This window comes from Rhinolophus sinicus, chromosome 3 (genome assembly GCF_057876585.1).
Source record: "Rhinolophus sinicus isolate RSI-liver-muscle chromosome 3, RSI-T2T, whole genome shotgun sequence".
Taxonomy (NCBI): Eukaryota; Metazoa; Chordata; class Mammalia; order Chiroptera; family Rhinolophidae; genus Rhinolophus; species Rhinolophus sinicus.
In genome coordinates, this window is record NC_142503.1 from 181,646,300 (window position 1) to 181,664,449 (window position 18,150).

Genomic DNA, 18,150 nt, shown 5'->3' on the forward strand with positions numbered 1-18,150 from the left:
AAAATAAAAATGAGCATGACCACCAGCTTCATCACAGTTCAGTTCCTGTGTCCCCATCAAGATTGCCGGATTTTCTGCTCCCTGTCATTTTCCAGCTATGGCTTCCGGCCCTGGTATGAACAGCTAGAGCCAAATTGACATTGGGTATTTATTTCAGGCACTTCATTGTTTTAGAGCATTGAATTGAGGTTATGCTATTTTGCATTTTCATGATCGGTCCAATTTTCAATACTAAGTAATTTTATACAGTGATTCTTTTTCCTTGTTATTCAATTGTTAGCGTACTTATGTTGCATTTTGATTTTTGTTCTATTACAGTTTTATATTTAAGTTAACCAATACCATCATTTTATTTTTTGCTTATGTTAAGAGAATGATTTGTAACTAGTTGTCAACACACAACACAGAAGCTCCTAAGATACAAATCTGATTTTTGTGCTCATGAGAGATTCTTTGAATTAGGTCTGAGTGTGCTCCTAAAGAGATGAAATTAAAATTGATCATCTGAGGGTACGATCTACTTGTATCTCCCAGATATTGAAGTTTAAGGGACCCAAGAAAATGTAAGTCCCCCCCCCCCCTTTTGCCACCTGATTTTGACACCGATAGAGGGAGAAATGCAGGCATGTAGAAGTCAAATATCATTTTTATTAATGATAATACTGATATTGAGAAATGTGGCTTACGTCTACCTATTAAACTTCCGAATTAGATGGAATTGTCCACTCAAATACTAATTTGGGACTGGGGAAAGCATTCTCCCCTGAAGCAAGGCCTGCTTCTCCAACACCTGCATTGTGGATAACAGGCAGATTGGGTGTTTCTTGAAGGCATCTTGCTCCCCTAAGGAGAAACAGGAAGTGCCAGGGGTTGAGCTATGCACAGATAGTTTCTCTTCACAGTTATGTCTCTCCTTTTCTTCTGGAACATTGTAAAAGAGGGGGTTAAAGTGATACTGGGAATATCTTGCTGGTGGAATTTCTTCAACGTGGAAGACAATAGGAGAGGACAGGAAGAGGGAATTCCTATTCCTTTCCCTTTGATTGCTGGGGCATTAGGACATGACTTGTTAAATTTTAATACGATTCATTTATATAAAATTTGAGGAAGCCACCTTCTACTCTGGCCGTACTAGTGACGTTCCCCTTGACTTGATTGTTAAAATTTCCAATCTCTATGTATTTATTTCAAGCCCTCCTCATTATCCGTGCTTTAGTCACTCACCACTAATAGTAAACTAGGTAATGAAAGGTCTAATAGTTCACTTGTATCAGCTGGAGATCTTTTAGTTACAAATGTCAGAAGCTCAACTCAAATGCTTTAAGCACAAAAGGGAATTAAAAAGTCCAGAGTTGATTGGCTGAATCCAGATCTTCCAATGACTTCATCCTAGAGAAACTGTCTGTCCATTTCATGGCTGTCTTCTGGATGCCCTGTTGCCTCAGGCAGGCCCAATCCCTCTGATTATCGCATGGCCTCCAGCTCTCTAGGCTTTCTAATCACCCCTTCAGCAAGCCTTGTTTGCCACCGATGCCTCTTTCATAAGTGTTCTAGCTAAAGCCCTGGAGCTAATTATTACTGGGCCAGCTTGGATTGTCACTAATGCAGTGGTTCTAAGGGTGGTTCCTAGATCAGACACACAAGCATCAACTTGGAACTCCTTAGAAAGGCAAATTCTCAAGCCACAGCCCAGACTTTGGAATCATAAACTTTGAAGGTGGGGCTCAATTAACTGTATGTTAACAAGCCCTCTAGGCGATTCAGATGCCTATTTAAAGTTTCAAGACTGCTTAGTCCTTAGATCATACTCTGGCTGAGTGATAAAATATGTTGAGTTGTCCAGCCTGAGTAGCTTAATTACTTCAGGAGCTAGGATGGGGTCAGCTTCGTCCAGCCCAGATGGTTTAAGGGTGAAGGGGGAAGGGTAGCTTTTCGAAGGAAAATCAGATATTTTTATCAGAAAAAGCAACCATTACTAGGCAGGTAAAATTAACAGATGTTGCACAATAGAACCTTTTCCAAAAGTAGAGTCATTCACTGCTTCATAACAAGAATACATTCTAAGGATGCATCCCTAGGTGATCTCGTCTTGTGCGAACATCACAGAGTACACTTCACAAACCTAGATGGTACAGCCTACCACCTGCATAGGCTATGTAGAATAGCCTATTGCTTCTAGGCGACATGCCTGTATAGCATATGCATAAAACAACATGAGCTTAAATCGAGAACAAGAGAAAATGATACAATCAAGAGATGGTAAATACCAGATGTATGAGGCTGCTGCTGGCATAACACAGCATACAGCTTTACAGCAAAATATTTTTTATAAGTAGAAAGAGGACACTCTAAAATAATGATAAAAGTATACTAAAGACATAAACAAGTAACAGTCAATTAGTACCACTATCAAGTATTATATACTGTACATAATTGTATATATTATACTTTTATGTGACTGGCCATGCAGTGGGTTTGTGTACACCTACTAAACCATAAACAGGTGAGTAACACATAGCACCATGATGTTACTACAGCTACTAGGTGATAGGAATTTTCAGTTCCATTATAATCATATGGGACTGTCATATATAGAGTCCATGGTAGACCTAAAAGTCGTTACGTGGTGCATGACTGTACTGGATACTGAATTATTACATGGTGAATTATTGTACCAAGAAATATTTGGAAGTGAATATCTAACATTCACTTGTTTGTTGTTTCTTTACAATGTTTAGGGCAAAAACGACTTCTTATTGTATGTATCAGTACCAAATTATTTTCCTGAATGGAGATAACTATCTTTTATCTTGTTTTTTAATCTTTAAACTTACCGTTTAACTTGAGTGACCCATGAACTCATATTGTCCTTTATATGGTGGGGTATTCTGAGCAGCTGCATGGGAGCATGAAATGCAGGGCATACAACTTGGACTGGGCTAGTAGTGATCATCAACTCTCCCACAAGGCTAAGTCAAGTATATACTGTATTTAGAGTATTTTTTTTTTTCTGGAATTGACTATGGAAAACTGAATACTTTATGCAGAAAAATAATTAGACCTCAAAGACCTGTTAAGGGTGCTGTGACAAAACACGATAACTTTGCCTGTTTGTATCTCATTTATGATTTCATAGGTACGATGGTGGGAGACCATACCCGCTTGGAATTCCACAATATTGAAACTGGTATCATGACTGAGAAACGTTACATCTCCGTTGTCCCCTCCAGTTTCATTGGCCACTTGCAGAGCCTCATGTTTAATGGCTTACTCTACATTGACTTGTGCAAAAATGGCGACATTGACTACTGTGAACTGAAGGCTCGTTTTGGACTGAGGAACATCATCGCCGATCCTGTCACCTTCAAGACCAAGAGCAGCTACCTGAGCCTGGCTACCCTCCAGGCCTACACCTCCATGCACCTCTTCTTCCAGTTCAAGACCACCTCAGCTGATGGCTTCATTCTCTTCAATAGTGGTGATGGCAATGATTTCATTGCAGTTGAGCTAGTCAAAGGGTAAGTAGATGGGATCATATAGTTTATACTAGATAGCTTAGCTCAGCCTTACATAAAATATGGACACAAAAAAAAGTGTTCGTTTTACTCTCCACTCTCTATTCCTGATACATGTGCTCATCCTCATTGATTAAAAATATCTGTGTAATGATCAGGGCTGGAAGGGAGAGAAATTCATAAGTTTATTTAAAAATTTTCCACTAACTCAATACTGTCACGCTTTTTACTATGAAATGTAGTCCTTTCAACTTATGGGGAAAAAAAGAAGACTTAATTTTGCAAAAGAGAAATATGGGTATATTGCATCTATCTGTGGGGCAGTACTATCTGCAACCACTAAATTTATAGGAAGAAATGAAATACACAGAGGGTGCAAAAAAAAGGTATACACACTTTAAGAAAGGAAAAAAAAAAACTGTACTAAAATTGTAATACTCAATATATACCAATAGGAAAATATGAATACAAGTAAAGTTGTATACATTTTTTGGCACCCCCAGTAGATATTTTCAGCACTACCATTAGAGCATATATGCAAAAATTTAAAAAGCTATTCCATCTTCAAGACATTTTACTACCGTGTGCTGGAAAACAGTCAAAACAAAAGCAAAAACCAGAACAAAACCCAATAAAGAGATCCATGATTGACTGAATTTAAATATTGCCCCCTAGTGTTTGGGAGTGTACGACCTGCACTACTTCCTGGCTCTGACTTTTACTAGATAGTGTCAAAGAAGCAGACCCTATGAGTATGGAATTAAAGTGAAGTCTGACAGAATAGGACCTGACTCTTCTTATATCCTAGATCAAGCTTTAAATATTCCCTCATGATGCAAGGTTAGCGTGTGGGATTTGAATCCCCCAGTGTCAGGTGTATACACACTGCCATTAAACTACTTCAGGGAATCTCAAGTCATCAGTTTGTTTTCCCTCATAGGTACATCCACTATGTGTTTGACCTCGGAAATGGTCCCAATGTGATCAAAGGCAACAGTGACCGCCCCCTGAATGACAACCAGTGGCACAATGTCGTCATCACCCGGGACAATAGTAACACTCACAGCCTGAAAGTGGACACTAAGGTCGTCACTCAGGTTATCAATGGTGCCAAAAATCTGGATTTGAAAGGTAAACCTTGTAAAGAAGTTTATCCTTCTTAGAGCATTTCTTACAATCGATAGGCTGTTTCCAGAGGCAAACTACAGGTTGGGAGCACCATGCATTTTTGATGCATCACGCATATCCTATTTTAACAACATTGAATTATACCATAATGCAATTTATTCAGTTTTTACTTGACTGCTGCTCAAGGGATGGTTCACTTTCTCTGTAAATCTTGGGGGCTGAGTGATGAGGTGATAAATGTCAAAAAGAGAAGAGGCCTTAGTACAGAGGAAAGGATATAGGTTTTGGAATCTCAGCTGAATCATTTACTGTCTGGGTGACTTTGGTAAAATTTCTTAGTCTGGTTCAGCTTCTGTATACTTTTTTGCAAAATGAGAATAGTAATTGTTACTACCTTTCTGGGCTGTTAGGAAGTTTGATGGAATAATGTCTGTAAAACCCTCAGCATATTATTGGTAACGAGCACATAAAAAGCACTCAATAAATTATTGTTTATTGGAAATGTTGTTAATCTTTACTTTATCATAAAATGATAACAATACTTATAGAATGGACTTGATGATTAAAATGTATGAGATGATATGTATAAAACAAATGACACATATATGTAAGAAACATTAGTTTCCTCTTTGTACGATGTAGAAACTCTGGTGATTATTTTGTTTATGCTGTTTTTCTCCTCCAGCTGTATTATTGTTATCCAATAAATGGCCTAAAGTGCCCTGCTTTAGTTGACATGGTTTCCTATCCTTACCCCTTCACTTTTGCTGTCTAATTTCTTTTCTAGGTGACCTCTACATGGCTGGTCTGGCCCAAGGCATGTATAGCAACCTCCCCAAGCTCGTGGCTTCCCGGGATGGCTTTCAGGGATGTCTGGCATCAGTGGACTTGAACGGGCGTCTGCCAGACCTCATCAATGATGCCCTCCATCGGAGTGGACAGATTGAGCGTGGCTGTGAAGGTACAACCGCTTTTTCTTTTTAAGCTACAGCCTTGTCGCAAGCACCAAGCCTCTTTGCTGCCTCTGCCAGTGCCTCCTCCCTTGGTTTACCGGCCCTCTCTCATTGCCATTTGCCATCTGACACTGCATCACCATCAATGTCCTCCTGTCACTATTGAGTATGTTAAGACATGTGCCACAGGCTCCAAGATCGTATGTTGGCAGATGTCTTCCCAGTGTCACATACTTGCCGATTGAGGACTTTTCCTGGCATTGACATCAGGCTTGTCCTGACTTGTGCCTTTGCTTCTAGCATGGCCAAAAGGGCATCCAGAACTTTTATTTATGTTTTAACACATGGGGAGGTACAAATAAGAGACTTTTATATGGGTGGCGCCATTAATGAAATGTTTCTTATGCTGCTAAAAGTGACTGCATTATTTAATGTAAACGCAGCAGGAAGTAGGAAAATGGTGTCAGAATGCCATGATGAGGGAAAGGAACTAACATTTATTGAGTACTGACTAGATCTCAGGCTTTGTTAGGAAGAGCTGTAGTGTGGTGTGGTGGAACAGCATGGGCTTTGATGTTAAAAAAGACCTGGATTTAAGTCCAGGTAGTAGCTCTTGTTAGCTGTGTGACATTTAGCAAGTTACGTAACCTCTCTGATCTAAACCTTCGTCATCAGTAAAATTGCACAATAAAAATTGCTTTGAAAGGTAATATCAGAGATAAACATAAAATGCCTGGCACATACATAGTAGGTACTCAATAAATGGAAGGATTATTATTTACAAATATTGTTTCATATAGACATCAAATGACATTGCATGCTCACCAGTGCAGTGCAACAATCCATGCTCAGCCTGTTTCTGTAGATGATCCGCTGTCTCTTGAGATACTAACTTAATTTTACAGGTCTTCTTGAGTCCCAGTTCTTCGCTCTATGTAAAAAAATGGTCCAGTTTTAACCAGCAGAGGGCAGCAGTGAACATTTTCAGCCTTTTCTGAAGGCTTTGGGTGGGCTGAAATGACTCTTTACCTAACCAGAAAGGCAAAGAGGATGTCTGACCTTTCACCAGGATCTATGTTGTTCTTGTGTCTGGTTGAGTCTCCTGGTCTTTTGTTTGTGCAATATATTGTTTCCTTGTATCCCTCATTAGTTTACTGTATCGAACCTGTTCATTCATTTTCTGTGTTCAACTTCATTTATTGCTCTGTTCTTAACCAGCTTCCATCAGGGTTTGCTCACCACCTTAAAGTGCATTTTTATAAAAGCTTCCCATCAGCTTCCCAGGCTGATTTGTCACATGGGAGTTGTTTCTCTTTGCCTAAGAGTCGTTCTCCCATATGGCATTAGTAATGAGACTGATGGTTCCTATAACCCACTCCAGTTTTCCTTTGTCCAGGGATATTTCTTAAGTTCCGTAGGCCAAATATGCTATGTGTATATGAATGGTGTATAAGAAGGTCAGAAACCACCCAACATTTAAAGCACTTTGCTTTCTTCCACTGGAAATGCACAGTTGCAGTCAACTCAATAATTTTTGTCTTATTGACCTGCTCTTAGTTCTTTTAAGGTGTGAAAAGGCAATCCTGAGGTAGATGCAGCATTTGGGAATTAAATTGGATGTTTTATGTGAGAAGACTGTAGAATGACAGTAATTCTAATTATCCTGGAATAATTAATCATATCAAGTTAAATCATAATGTAAAAGCACATATTAAAAAGCATAAGGCATTCTTCAAATAGTAAATATTTTTTATGATGCCATCAGTTCTTCAGATTTAAAAGTTAAGAGGAATCATCCATTTAACTCTATAGCAATGTACCTGCTAGAAATATATGAGTCATGTATGTAGTTTAAAATTTTCTTGTAGCTATATTTTTTAAAAAGTTAGAGAGTAACAGGAAAATTAATTTTAATTTTGCATTTTATTTAACTTAACCCAACATATCAAAAATATTATCATTTCAGCATGTAATAGATATATATTAAGACATTTTAGTATTTTTTTCACGCTAAGCTTTCAAAATCGAGTGTGTACTTTATATCTGTAGCACACTTCAGTTCAGACCACACACCTTTCAAGTACTCAATTGTCACATGTGTCTATGGCCCTTATATTGGAAGCACAGTTGTATAGAATATCGAAATCACAGTGTAAGGACATAACACTTGGATGACATATTAGATGAAAAGAAAGTCTAAACTAACTTTTATAAAAGTGGATTAAAATAGAAAGTATAAAAGGGGGAATGGACCCCAGTTATGAAAGCTTTAAGGGAAGCAGTGAAAGCATTAGTGAAAGGAAATTTCCCATCAGATTGGAGAAAATGTTCCTATCTCTACCTACGGCTCTACGTGTGATGCACCACATGCATTATGGTGGGTTCCGACTATCCGCTGAGCACGGGTCATTGTTCAAAGCTGAATATTGTGACTTGACAGCTCTACCATCTGAATCTATGGCAAGGCCCATGGGCCTAATAATACTGCACTCTATTGCCATGGAGATAATTGCGATGGTTACCCATGGAGCATTATGACTGCCCCACTGGGTGGGATGAAGTGGAGAATGAGTGCTGAGGGAAGAAGGTCCTTGTTTATTTTACACAGAGGGCTTGGATAATTAGCCTAAGTGGCCAGGAGAAATGGCCAAAAAGTGGGTTAAGGCAGAAATTGCTATCATCGAAAATTTGCACCATTGTGATTTAAGCTTTTCTGAGAGATCCCAGAAGCCCTAGGGTGCTGTGGAAGATGATGGGAAGGGAAATCAAGGGCCCAGAACCTTGGAGAGACTACAAAATAGTGTCATTCCCATTCCGAATCTCTGTGTAGAGTATGGGACCCTCAAGAAAGCCTTTGAGTGTTAGGCAGTGTGGGGATCATAGGAAATATACGTCATTTCTTGACTTAGGATTTCTCTGTATAGAATAGGAAACAGGTAGGTGATGAGGAGTCATTGCTAAAAAGTAAGACCCAAGTCTCTTCAAGATGGTAACTATGTTTTACGCTCACATATCTGGGTACTTGGGCCAGGATCTATGACTTGTTTTTAAGTTATGGATAATGACACTTTGAGATCCCAAGAACCCAAAAGAGTTCAAAATGATTTTTAAAACACACTAATCCACTACTCACGGGCTCTCAATTGTTTATAAAAAGAAAGAAAAAAAAAACCATCTTGTACTAGTTTTGATTGTACTAGTTTTGAATATATGCAGAGTGTCTAATTTAGATTGTGATTGCTGGACAACTCTTAGCCATCATCTAACTGTGACTTGCAACCTCTCAATTTGTGCTAGGAGTTTTATAGTGTCTGATTCCATGCTAGGAATTTTATAATGTTTGATTCAATACTCAGCTGGTAAATACCTCTTTCTATCTGGAGGCCAGTTTTGCTACAGAGACCAAGGCATGTATGGGCTAGAAATGCAATTCCACAATTGCAGATGGTAAACATCTGAGAGAAACACACGTGCTTCATTTCGAGACTGGCATGAATAAATAAAAAGGACATTGGTTTGGTGCCTTTTTGCCCACAGCCATTTGGATTTGGCTTTATTTTTATAAATGAAACAAATCAAGCGCTTTCGTGGTACCAAATCACCTTGATACAAACGCCCAATTCTAGTGTTATGTTCCTTGGTGGCATTCTCAGGAGGTTACAAGGAGTGCTCCCAAGTGACTCTTCCATGCTTAACGCCTACATGTTCAGAATTATTTTTGTGGGCTCCATCTGGTTGTGCACACGTGTCTTTCAGTCTGGCCATGCACTCCCCTTATTTCTTGATGTTTATCCTGACCGATGGGAAATCATTTTTCTGGACCATGTGCCTGGGGGTTGGCTGTGTGGATGTGGGAAGGCTCTTGTTACCACTGCTTGTGCTTTGTCAAGTCTAGTGTTCCCCTGCCCCTGCTCTGCTGACGTGGCTCTGACGAGGCCTGCTCTGCCCTGGTCTGTGCATCCCCGTCTGTGCTGTCTCTGGAGAACCTGTGCAGCATTTCAATTGTCTGTTTGAGTGATGTTGGTTATGCCGATTGTATTTTCATTTCTGTAATATTACCGTGGTTTACTCTACCTCTTACTAACCTCTGGTTATTATTTTCACCTTTTCTGTTCTTTTGCTAACAAAGTTGCGTTGACCAAAGCTGACCTGCAAGGTAGAGAAGGTTCTTGTTCGCATTATCACGTTGGACTGAAAGATGCCCTTTGTCACCTGGGTATCTTTTCTTTAGAGGCCTTCAAGCTGTCACACCTCTTGGACAGCAACAATTGTGGGAGGGGGCTGAACTCTGTGTTCTTCAGAAACAGTGGCAGAAAACCTAGATCAATGCATGGAAAATAACAACAAAGGCAACACCTCTTCGGGATGGGAACATGATTTCGTTTTGGGGGACCAAAGAGGTTTGACAGCCTCCTATGTTGTGACTATCCACAAATATATTAATCCACGTCTGGAAATGGTTAATGCCTCTTCAAATAGCTGCCATGGAGGGGTTGGCTCTTTTAAATTTATTCACTATAGATAGACGGTAGCACTCACAAAGTGAAAAGGGAATAAGAGGCCACTTGAGTTTTTCGTTTATTATTTTCTGGGTCAGGGAGGTCATTTCTCAGAGCAGGACTTTTGAGTGCTCGGGCCTTATGGAAGAGAATGTCATTTTCTCTTGACTCATTTTAAGTAAATATTTTTAGGCATTTGGGAGATGTTAATATCATTCAAACGTTCCAGAGATTTACATATCCTATTGGGGATTTTGGTTGAGCACTTTAATTTCCTGTTGTGTAATCTAAAAAAAAAAAAAAAAGAAAGAACTCTTAGGGAAGAGGATCTGTCAACTTTATCCTGAATACCTTTTTAAATGTCTGCATGTTGGATCTCAGTGAATATCTACTGCGGAAACTGCTTCTTCTACCATTGAAAGAGGCACCACAAAGTCAGGACCACATTGGTCCTGTCATGTCAGGCTGCTCTGACTCAGAATAGCAAGTCAGGACCAAGCATTTTAGGTATCTTTTGGCAGAGGATAGGGCCTCAGATGGTCTCTGCAGAGTTTGCAATCAGCAAAAATTAGAAGAAGTGGTTAAGACAAAAGTAACTTTAAAAAAAAAAATTACTTTCCACCTGAAAGATCATTCACTTTGCTGTGACTTGTTGTATGTCATGCAGCCAGCCAGTGCATCTCTTGGGTAGACGTCAACTAATGAGGCCTTTCTCCAGCCATTTTTTGCAACTCTTTTCCCTTCATCCCCTTTTAGCAGATGTGCATATATGCTGATCTGTAATAAAAGTAATGAAAAGGATACACACTGGATTTGTACTTTGAAAGCCAAGGTAGCTGTAGAATAGCTTTCGTTTTCAAAGTGTGTAGGACCTTTTCAGGAACACTGAAGGCTGTTGTTTTTAGACATCCTGTTCAGTTGTCAAAATAAGTCTACTACAGGTCACCCTATAAATGGAGGCGAGGGAGCTAGGGGAAGGACTCGATCTACACTAAGAGACAATCCAAAGTTGTCCTAGCTCCTCATGAACAGATTTATTAGATGAAACTAGACAACTAAAACTCTTCATAGACTTTCCTATTCTTTATGGTAAGAACTCTGTGGATTCTGAATCTCCAGAACCTAGCACAGGTCTTCTTACACAGAATGATTTAAAGTTCCCATCAAAGGAAAAATGGTTTATAGGAACCATATAAAGAACTGGTTGATTTCTGTGCCCATTTTAAATTGTTGACCCAAGTGCAGGTACAGATTTGAGACATAATAGGTTGGAATATCTTTACTTTCCCATTTTTAGAAGCAGTCTAGTCATCAGAATGGTTTTTATGTTGCTACTCCATTGACCTGAACTCTCTTCCATTCTTTTAATGACTTGACAGTCTCTTTGTAGCGGGAGCTATTACTCTTTGTAATTATTTTGGGTCATCTTACTCTTTCCCCATATTATGGCAAAAGACCTTTAGGATGCAAATGCACTTACTTTTTATTTTCCTGACCTTGGGGTGTGGGCCGTTACTTGTGCTGGCTTCTTCAGCTGTAACCTGTGGGCACCAATAGTACTAATTACCATTAAGTGCGAAGGGCAGTAAAAACATATGAGAAACAAATGAGACAGTGTGAAAGGTAAAGGCAAATGGTATTCAGAAGGAAATAAAACACTGGGGTCTAGGGAGTGGCATAATGAGTCTGGACAAGTCAACAGCTTGTATCCTCTTGTCATTGTGTTATCGGAATGTTTTTTTTTTTTTAAATTTTATTAATTAATTTATTTCAACTTCTCCAGTGATTGTGTTGTTCAATTTAAGAGAAAATCAGCTACTCCCATCTATTAGGTACTCAGCAAGGTACTGCGGTTACAGATGAAATGCAGTCTCTGACTTCAAACACATCAGTAGGAGATCAGCCAATACTTACAAGCAGAGTGTACACTGCTGTGCTGGAATGGATATGGAGCGTTTTGTGCGAGCGTGGAGGATTGCTGGACTGTGGGCGGTGACCATGGCCATGGTGGGTGCTCAGGGGAGACTTTCTCAGGCAGAGTTTGAACTGAGCTTGAAGGGCAACGTGTTTCAGGTGGATGCGAGGTGGAAGCACATTCAAGAGCTTGGCCAGCTGGGGGACCGACAAGAAGCTCAGTTTGGCTACAATAAGGTGCATGTAGGGATCAGATGGAAGATGAAACCGAAGTGGTAGGATGGAAACAGGTGATGATGGACTTTGGGTGTAAGGAGTTGGACTTTACCCCAAGGGCAAGGTAAGGAGGACAGCATCTTGGGTCAGATTTTCATTTTATCAAGATCACCCTGACAACAGGGTGGAAAATGCATGAGAAGGACAGGAACTGAAAGTAGAGAGCAGTGAGAAGGGAAGTAACGCATTCCAAGACAGAGGGAAGAGGCAGGAACCCGATGCCTGTTACTTTAGCTGGCTAAGGAGGTAAACATGTTTCCCTCCCAGATGAAACCTCTGAAGAGTAAGGAAGAAAACGAGCTGTTTCTCCTATTTGTTTTTTCCCCACACCCTCTGTTTCATAGCAGATATATTTACACATTATGATAAAAGGTGTCAAGGAAGAACTCATTGACGGAGTCAGTTTTGCATCCTTCTAGGCTAGGAGAAGTAGGAGCTCCCTTGAGGCATGGGAGAGGTGGTGCATTGCTCAGGGGTACAATTCCTTGAAAGTCAGGATCTCTTGAATAGAATGACAACATCTGTGGACCTTTCAGAAGTAATCTTCTAATTCCTTTTTATTTGCCAGAGGGATATTCCTGGAGAGCAAAAGATTCCCTAAAAGCCTGTCTATGTGAGAAAGGACCTGTACCACTATACAATGAATATTGTTTGACCTACTGGGAGTGAGTCAGATGAGTCATAAACTATGAGAAATAAAAGAATAGCTATTTATTGGGTTAGGTGATTAATCAGAATATCCTCTCCCCACTTTCCATTATAATTCCCCTTAGCAAGTTTTGTTTCTGGAGTTGAATCAAGGCTTCTTGTCCCTCTGCCCAGATGGTAGGCAGGGAATGATTAGATCTGGTTCAAAGTGTTGCATATCTTGAGTAAGTCAATAAATGTATTGGGCTTGATGCTTTCAAACCCTAAAGATTCTTTCAAGTCATTTTGGAGAAGAGTTGGCATCAACCAAACACATTGAGTAGGTAAATGGAATTTTAATTCTCCAACTTCCTTAACTGTGAGGAATGTAGTTCTCCACTTCATTTTCTCCAACCCTAAGGGCTGTATGGAGAATAGGGGTGTTATTGAACCTGTCCCACAGGCCGTGTATAGGGACAGAGCCAGGAGAGCAGTTTCCATGCTCTCGGCCTCACGTGGGAAGGTGCTGGCTCGGTTATTAGATGGCCGTCAGCTGTAATTAGATGGCCCGCTGTGGCTGGTTGGCCATCAGCTGTTACCGGTTAGCCATTAGTTACTAATATAACTGCCATGGCTACCCAGGCAAGGCAGTTGGTTAGTTGGTTGGCAGAGAAGCGGACTGCAGATCGTGTGGCTCCTGCTTCCTATGTCTACAACCCAGTCACCGGCGAGAATATAGTGGTATGACTCCCCTATCTATGGCTCTGTTGTTGTTCCTTTTTGGCCTCACATATTCTGTATCCACCCTCCGAGAACGGGAGCGGGGCCAGAGACACTGGATTACACCGTGTTTCCCCCAAAATAAGACCTAACCAGAAAATAAGGCCTAACGTGATTTTTCAGGATGACATCCCCTGAACATAAGCCCTACTGCATCTTTTGGAGCAAAAATTAATATAAGACCCTGTGGGGGCAGAGCCCCAGAAAGTAGTTTACAGGCTCTCGGCCTCACGTGGAGGGGTGCTGGCTCAGGTAGTAGATGGCCATCAGCTGTGGCTGATTGGCTGTCAGCTGTAGCCATTGAGCCATTGGCCACTAATATAACTGCTGCGGCTACGGAGGAGAGTGGAGGAGAGTGGAGGAGAGTGGAGGAGAGTGGAGGAGAGTCGTCAGTCGTCAGTCGGTTGTAGAGAAAACGGACAGCAGGTCACACGTCCAGTGAACCCAGCCTCCAGTGAGACCGTAGTGGTATGACTCCCCTACCTATGTCTCTGTGGGTGTTCCTTTTTGGCCTCACCATGTCCTGCGTTCTTGTGTGGGGAGCGGGAGCAGAGACCCCGCAGGCTTCCCTGCATGACAGACCCGTTCTTATTTCCGGGGAAACATGGCGTTAGATTTTATTGTCAGTCTTTTTCACTGTCATCCTATCCACGTGACTTCTCTGACCACTCATTTGAAAAGAGGAAATCTTAGGTACTGAGCATGCTTGATGACAGTGTTTCTGATGCTTTTGTGAGAATGTGAGCCTTAGCAAGTCCATAGAGCCTTGCCTTCAGGAAAAAGAGTAAGACCCTGAGAACCCAACTGCTCTTAGGGCTTTCTGCCAATGAAATTTTATAACAACATTTAGGACCCTGTTCTCTGGCTTTGCTTAATCTTCTTTAAAAGGGGAACTAGAGCATTCACTTCTCAGTTGGCTCTGTCTTTGTGAAGAAAGACAATTGACACATCTAAGGATCATTGCTTTCTTATTTTAAAATTAAATAGGAGTGAATTGGATTTTTGCCAATTAAAAGAGATCTTATGTTGTCTGCAAATTACTCTTAAGGAAAGCCAAGAGGACCCAACACTATAAATGTAGAACTACTTCTGAGAGCCACAGAAGTAGTGTTGCTGATGGGACCAAGGCATACATGTAGCTAAGTATAATATATGGGCTATTCCTAATGTCACAAATGTGCTCCCTGAAGCCTTACATTCTTATATTTTAACAGTAGAGACTATAGATTGCTCAGGAAGCTGGTAAGGGTCTTTCACATGTATACATATGCATGCACACAAATGCATACATCTCTATGTATTCAGCTTCCTTTTTCTATTTTTCCTCCTTCCCACCCAATCACTGCTCACTCATTCCTCCTGTATGAAAAACAATGCAAACTTTTAAAAAGTAAAAGTTGAAAGGTTTGCACACTTATCAGGAGTGGAAAATGAAAGTGAAGGTGGAAAATGAGATCTCTGTAGACAGTTGTGGCATCTTTCATGAGGTTTCTTCCTATGGCAGCTCTGCTTTGTATGGCGTGATGTTCTACGATGATAATGCTTCCCATTCAGGTTTTGCTCATAGATTCTAAGCCCTTTGACAAACACCTCATGCTTGGAGATTAAAGATGGTGGATACTGTTAAACCAACCCCACCTGGTGCCTACACCTGGGCTGCCAGCCTTGGCCCTTTAGGATAAATGGGCGTTGGGAATCAGACCTAATATTTCCAGGCTTCCCCACTCTCCAAGCCCACATCACGAATATGTCCAAGACAAACTAGTGCTGGTTTAGCAATATTTATCAATTTTAAATTGGGATGTTTGAGGCACAGGTTTGGTTAAGCCCTACTTAGGCAATTATAAAAGAAAAATGCACACCCTCTTGTCCACGTGTCCTGTGTGTGCTTCAAGCAGCACTTCTATCTCAAGGACCTACAAATAATAAAAGATATTCTGTCCACTGGTGATTTTTTAGACCATGAAGATGAGTTGACTGAATCAGTTTGTATGTACTGCAAAGGTAGGTTTTAACAGTAACAGGCATGAAATGACTGCCTGGGATAGTTCTTAAAGACAAAAATAATCCCATATTCAAGCAGAATTGTTACTGAACTCAGGTTCACTGCTGCTTGCCGCCCGAAGAGTCCAAAATACTAGCGTGGCAATGGTTGGTGAGGAGAAAAATCCTTTATTCTAGATGCTGGCAGTTAGGGAAGATGGCAGACACATATTTTAAAAAACAAAAGAAAACTGAAAAAACACAAAAAAAACTACCTTCTCCGAGCCAGAATAATTAAGGGGTTTTATAGGTAGGTAAATTGGAAAGTACAAAAAGAAGCAGGCTTCAGGGCTGATGGAGAAGTCATCCCCTGGCGTCTTCAGTCTTCCGACGCCTTAGGTCTGTCATGACAAACTGTTAGGGAGTTGAGATCACGAGTCCAGATACCTGGATGCCTGAAGATTAAAGAAGCTGCTTTTTCAGGTTAGGATCTTAATTAGTAAGGTATGGGTGGCCTTGAGAAAGGAAACAAATGGAGTTAGTTAATCAGTGAGGGGAGAGATGTAGTTACTTAGTGAGGGGAGAAACATAGTTAATCAGTAAGGGGAGAAATAAAGAGAAAACAGCTGAATATTAGGATAAATCAAACTGTAAACTGGCTAACTTTAATTACTTGATCTACCAAGTTTCACTCTTACAGAATAATCGGAAATTTGTGGCAGCCATTAGAGTTATCATCTTAAAAAAATAAAGAAAAAAGAGACAGTGTGATGCTTTCCAGTGCACTAAAAACAAAACTGGGAGTTAGAAACTGAAGTCCTTACTGTTGTGTCATTGGAATTAACCCCTGGTCATTTGCAAAAGATGAAAAGAATTCACAGACTCAGCCTGAAATGAGGAGAGCAAGGAAGTCAGTTTATTCAAGAAGAAAGAATCTGGCCTAGACGTTCCTGGGGCAGAGGACTGCACTTAAACTTAGGTTAGCTTTTTCTTATATAGGAAAGTGTAGGTAAATTTCCTTATGGCAGGAGGTGTGATGTATAGACTGAGGTCATTTGATATATGTTGGTTATATAACTAGTTTCTTTCTGTGCATGCTCTTACCCAGAATGCATACAGAAAAACCCATCGTGGGGGTGGGGGCGGAGCCCAAGCCTTAATGTTCATTCCATTCTAATTGCATTATAATTAGGCTAGAGATCAACTAACAGGCAGATTTTGCCAGTTTGCGAATGTGAAGAACCAGTTAAAACCAGTTAGGTCTCATCTCCTATTTTTATGAGGGTTTAGACATCTTAGGTTTATTTCTAGGGGATGAGCTCGGGCAGTTCCTGGGGAGGGGATGCAGGCCTGGGCAGGCCCCCTTCAGGTTCACCTTTATTAGCCCTTTTCTGACTCATCACTAACATCATTGACAACATGTTTTTTTATGCATGCTCCTGTCGCCATGTCACATTTCCTAAAATACAAAGAAGTCACCAGTTTTTCTCAAAAGGATGCCTCTGTGACTACTTTAGTGAGGATTGATTACACATCAGCTACATCAGTCGTGTGTGCTGTCCCTATACAGAGGTTTTCCAAACACTTGTAACAATTTTAAACTAATAATAATAAAACTTTATGAATATATTCCAGAAGTTTGTTATCTTAGAATGTGTGGGATTTTAGGTTGATTTGGAAGAATGTTTTAGATAAAATTATTAAGTCCTTAGGAATGTCTTATGTTTATAAACATGCATACAGATTTTTGTTCATATAATTGGACAAAACTAGATCTTCTTTATTTGAATTTTGAATTAAAATGACATTTGAAATTTTTTCTTTGTTAAAAAAAAAAGCCACATCCTTACATGAAACTGCCATCTTTCTCTGGTTGTAGGTTAGAAATACTTTACGTTGCTCTTGTTTACCAGCATTCTCTCTCTCTCTCTCTCTCTCTCTCTCCCTCTCTCCCTCTCTCCCTCTCTCCCTCTCTCCCTCTCTCCCTCTCTCCCTCTCTCCCTCTCTCCCTCCCCCCCTCCCCCCCCACATCTAGAGAGCTTAGGTGGTTCAGCTGTGGAGTTATCACACTGGTTTGAAACCTCACTCTGCTACTTTCCTGTGGGACTATGTAAATAGTCACCTAACTTGTCTGTATTCAGTTTACTTTTCCGAAATATTATCCTTCTGACTCGATCTACAGTCAAATTTTATTTTTGAAATTCTGAATGTCTTTCATGGGAAAATTATTCCCGTTTTTCTGATTTTTTAAATAATGTTAATTTTAGTTGCTTCATCATGTGTTTATGAAGATGAATTTAATTAGTATCTGAAATGCACTTAGTACAGTGTTTTGTAATAAGTGCTATGTAAGTGCCTTGCTTTGTTATGGTTATTTTCTCTTATTTGTACAAGATTATCTTGTGTCAATGGATGTGTAGTTAGAATGAAACTTTTCTTTTTTTTCCAGGGCATTTTGATTTGTTTCTTTAATGC

The 18,150-nt window shown here is 40.2% G+C and overlaps 1 protein-coding gene across 37 annotated transcripts in view; it reads left to right on the top strand.

Annotated features, from left to right (window-relative positions):
* NRXN3 (neurexin 3) overlaps positions 1 to 18,150 on the top strand; it is a 1,515,532-nt gene that overhangs the window by 721,915 nt on the left and 775,467 nt on the right. For 20 of the 37 annotated variants that reach the window (XM_074327130.2, XM_074327137.2, XM_074327136.2 and 17 more), the window contains 3 exons: positions 3,137 to 3,518; positions 4,456 to 4,646; positions 5,431 to 5,604. In XM_074327130.2, the coding sequence (XP_074183231.2) occupies positions 3,137 to 3,518; positions 4,456 to 4,646; positions 5,431 to 5,604 (747 nt within the window). Of the gene's footprint in view, positions 1 to 3,136; positions 3,519 to 4,455; positions 4,647 to 5,430; positions 5,605 to 9,725; positions 9,753 to 18,150 lie in introns of all 37 variants that reach the window. The other 17 variants (XR_012494578.2, XR_012494579.2, XM_088797437.1 and 14 more) reach the window with 1 other exon arrangement.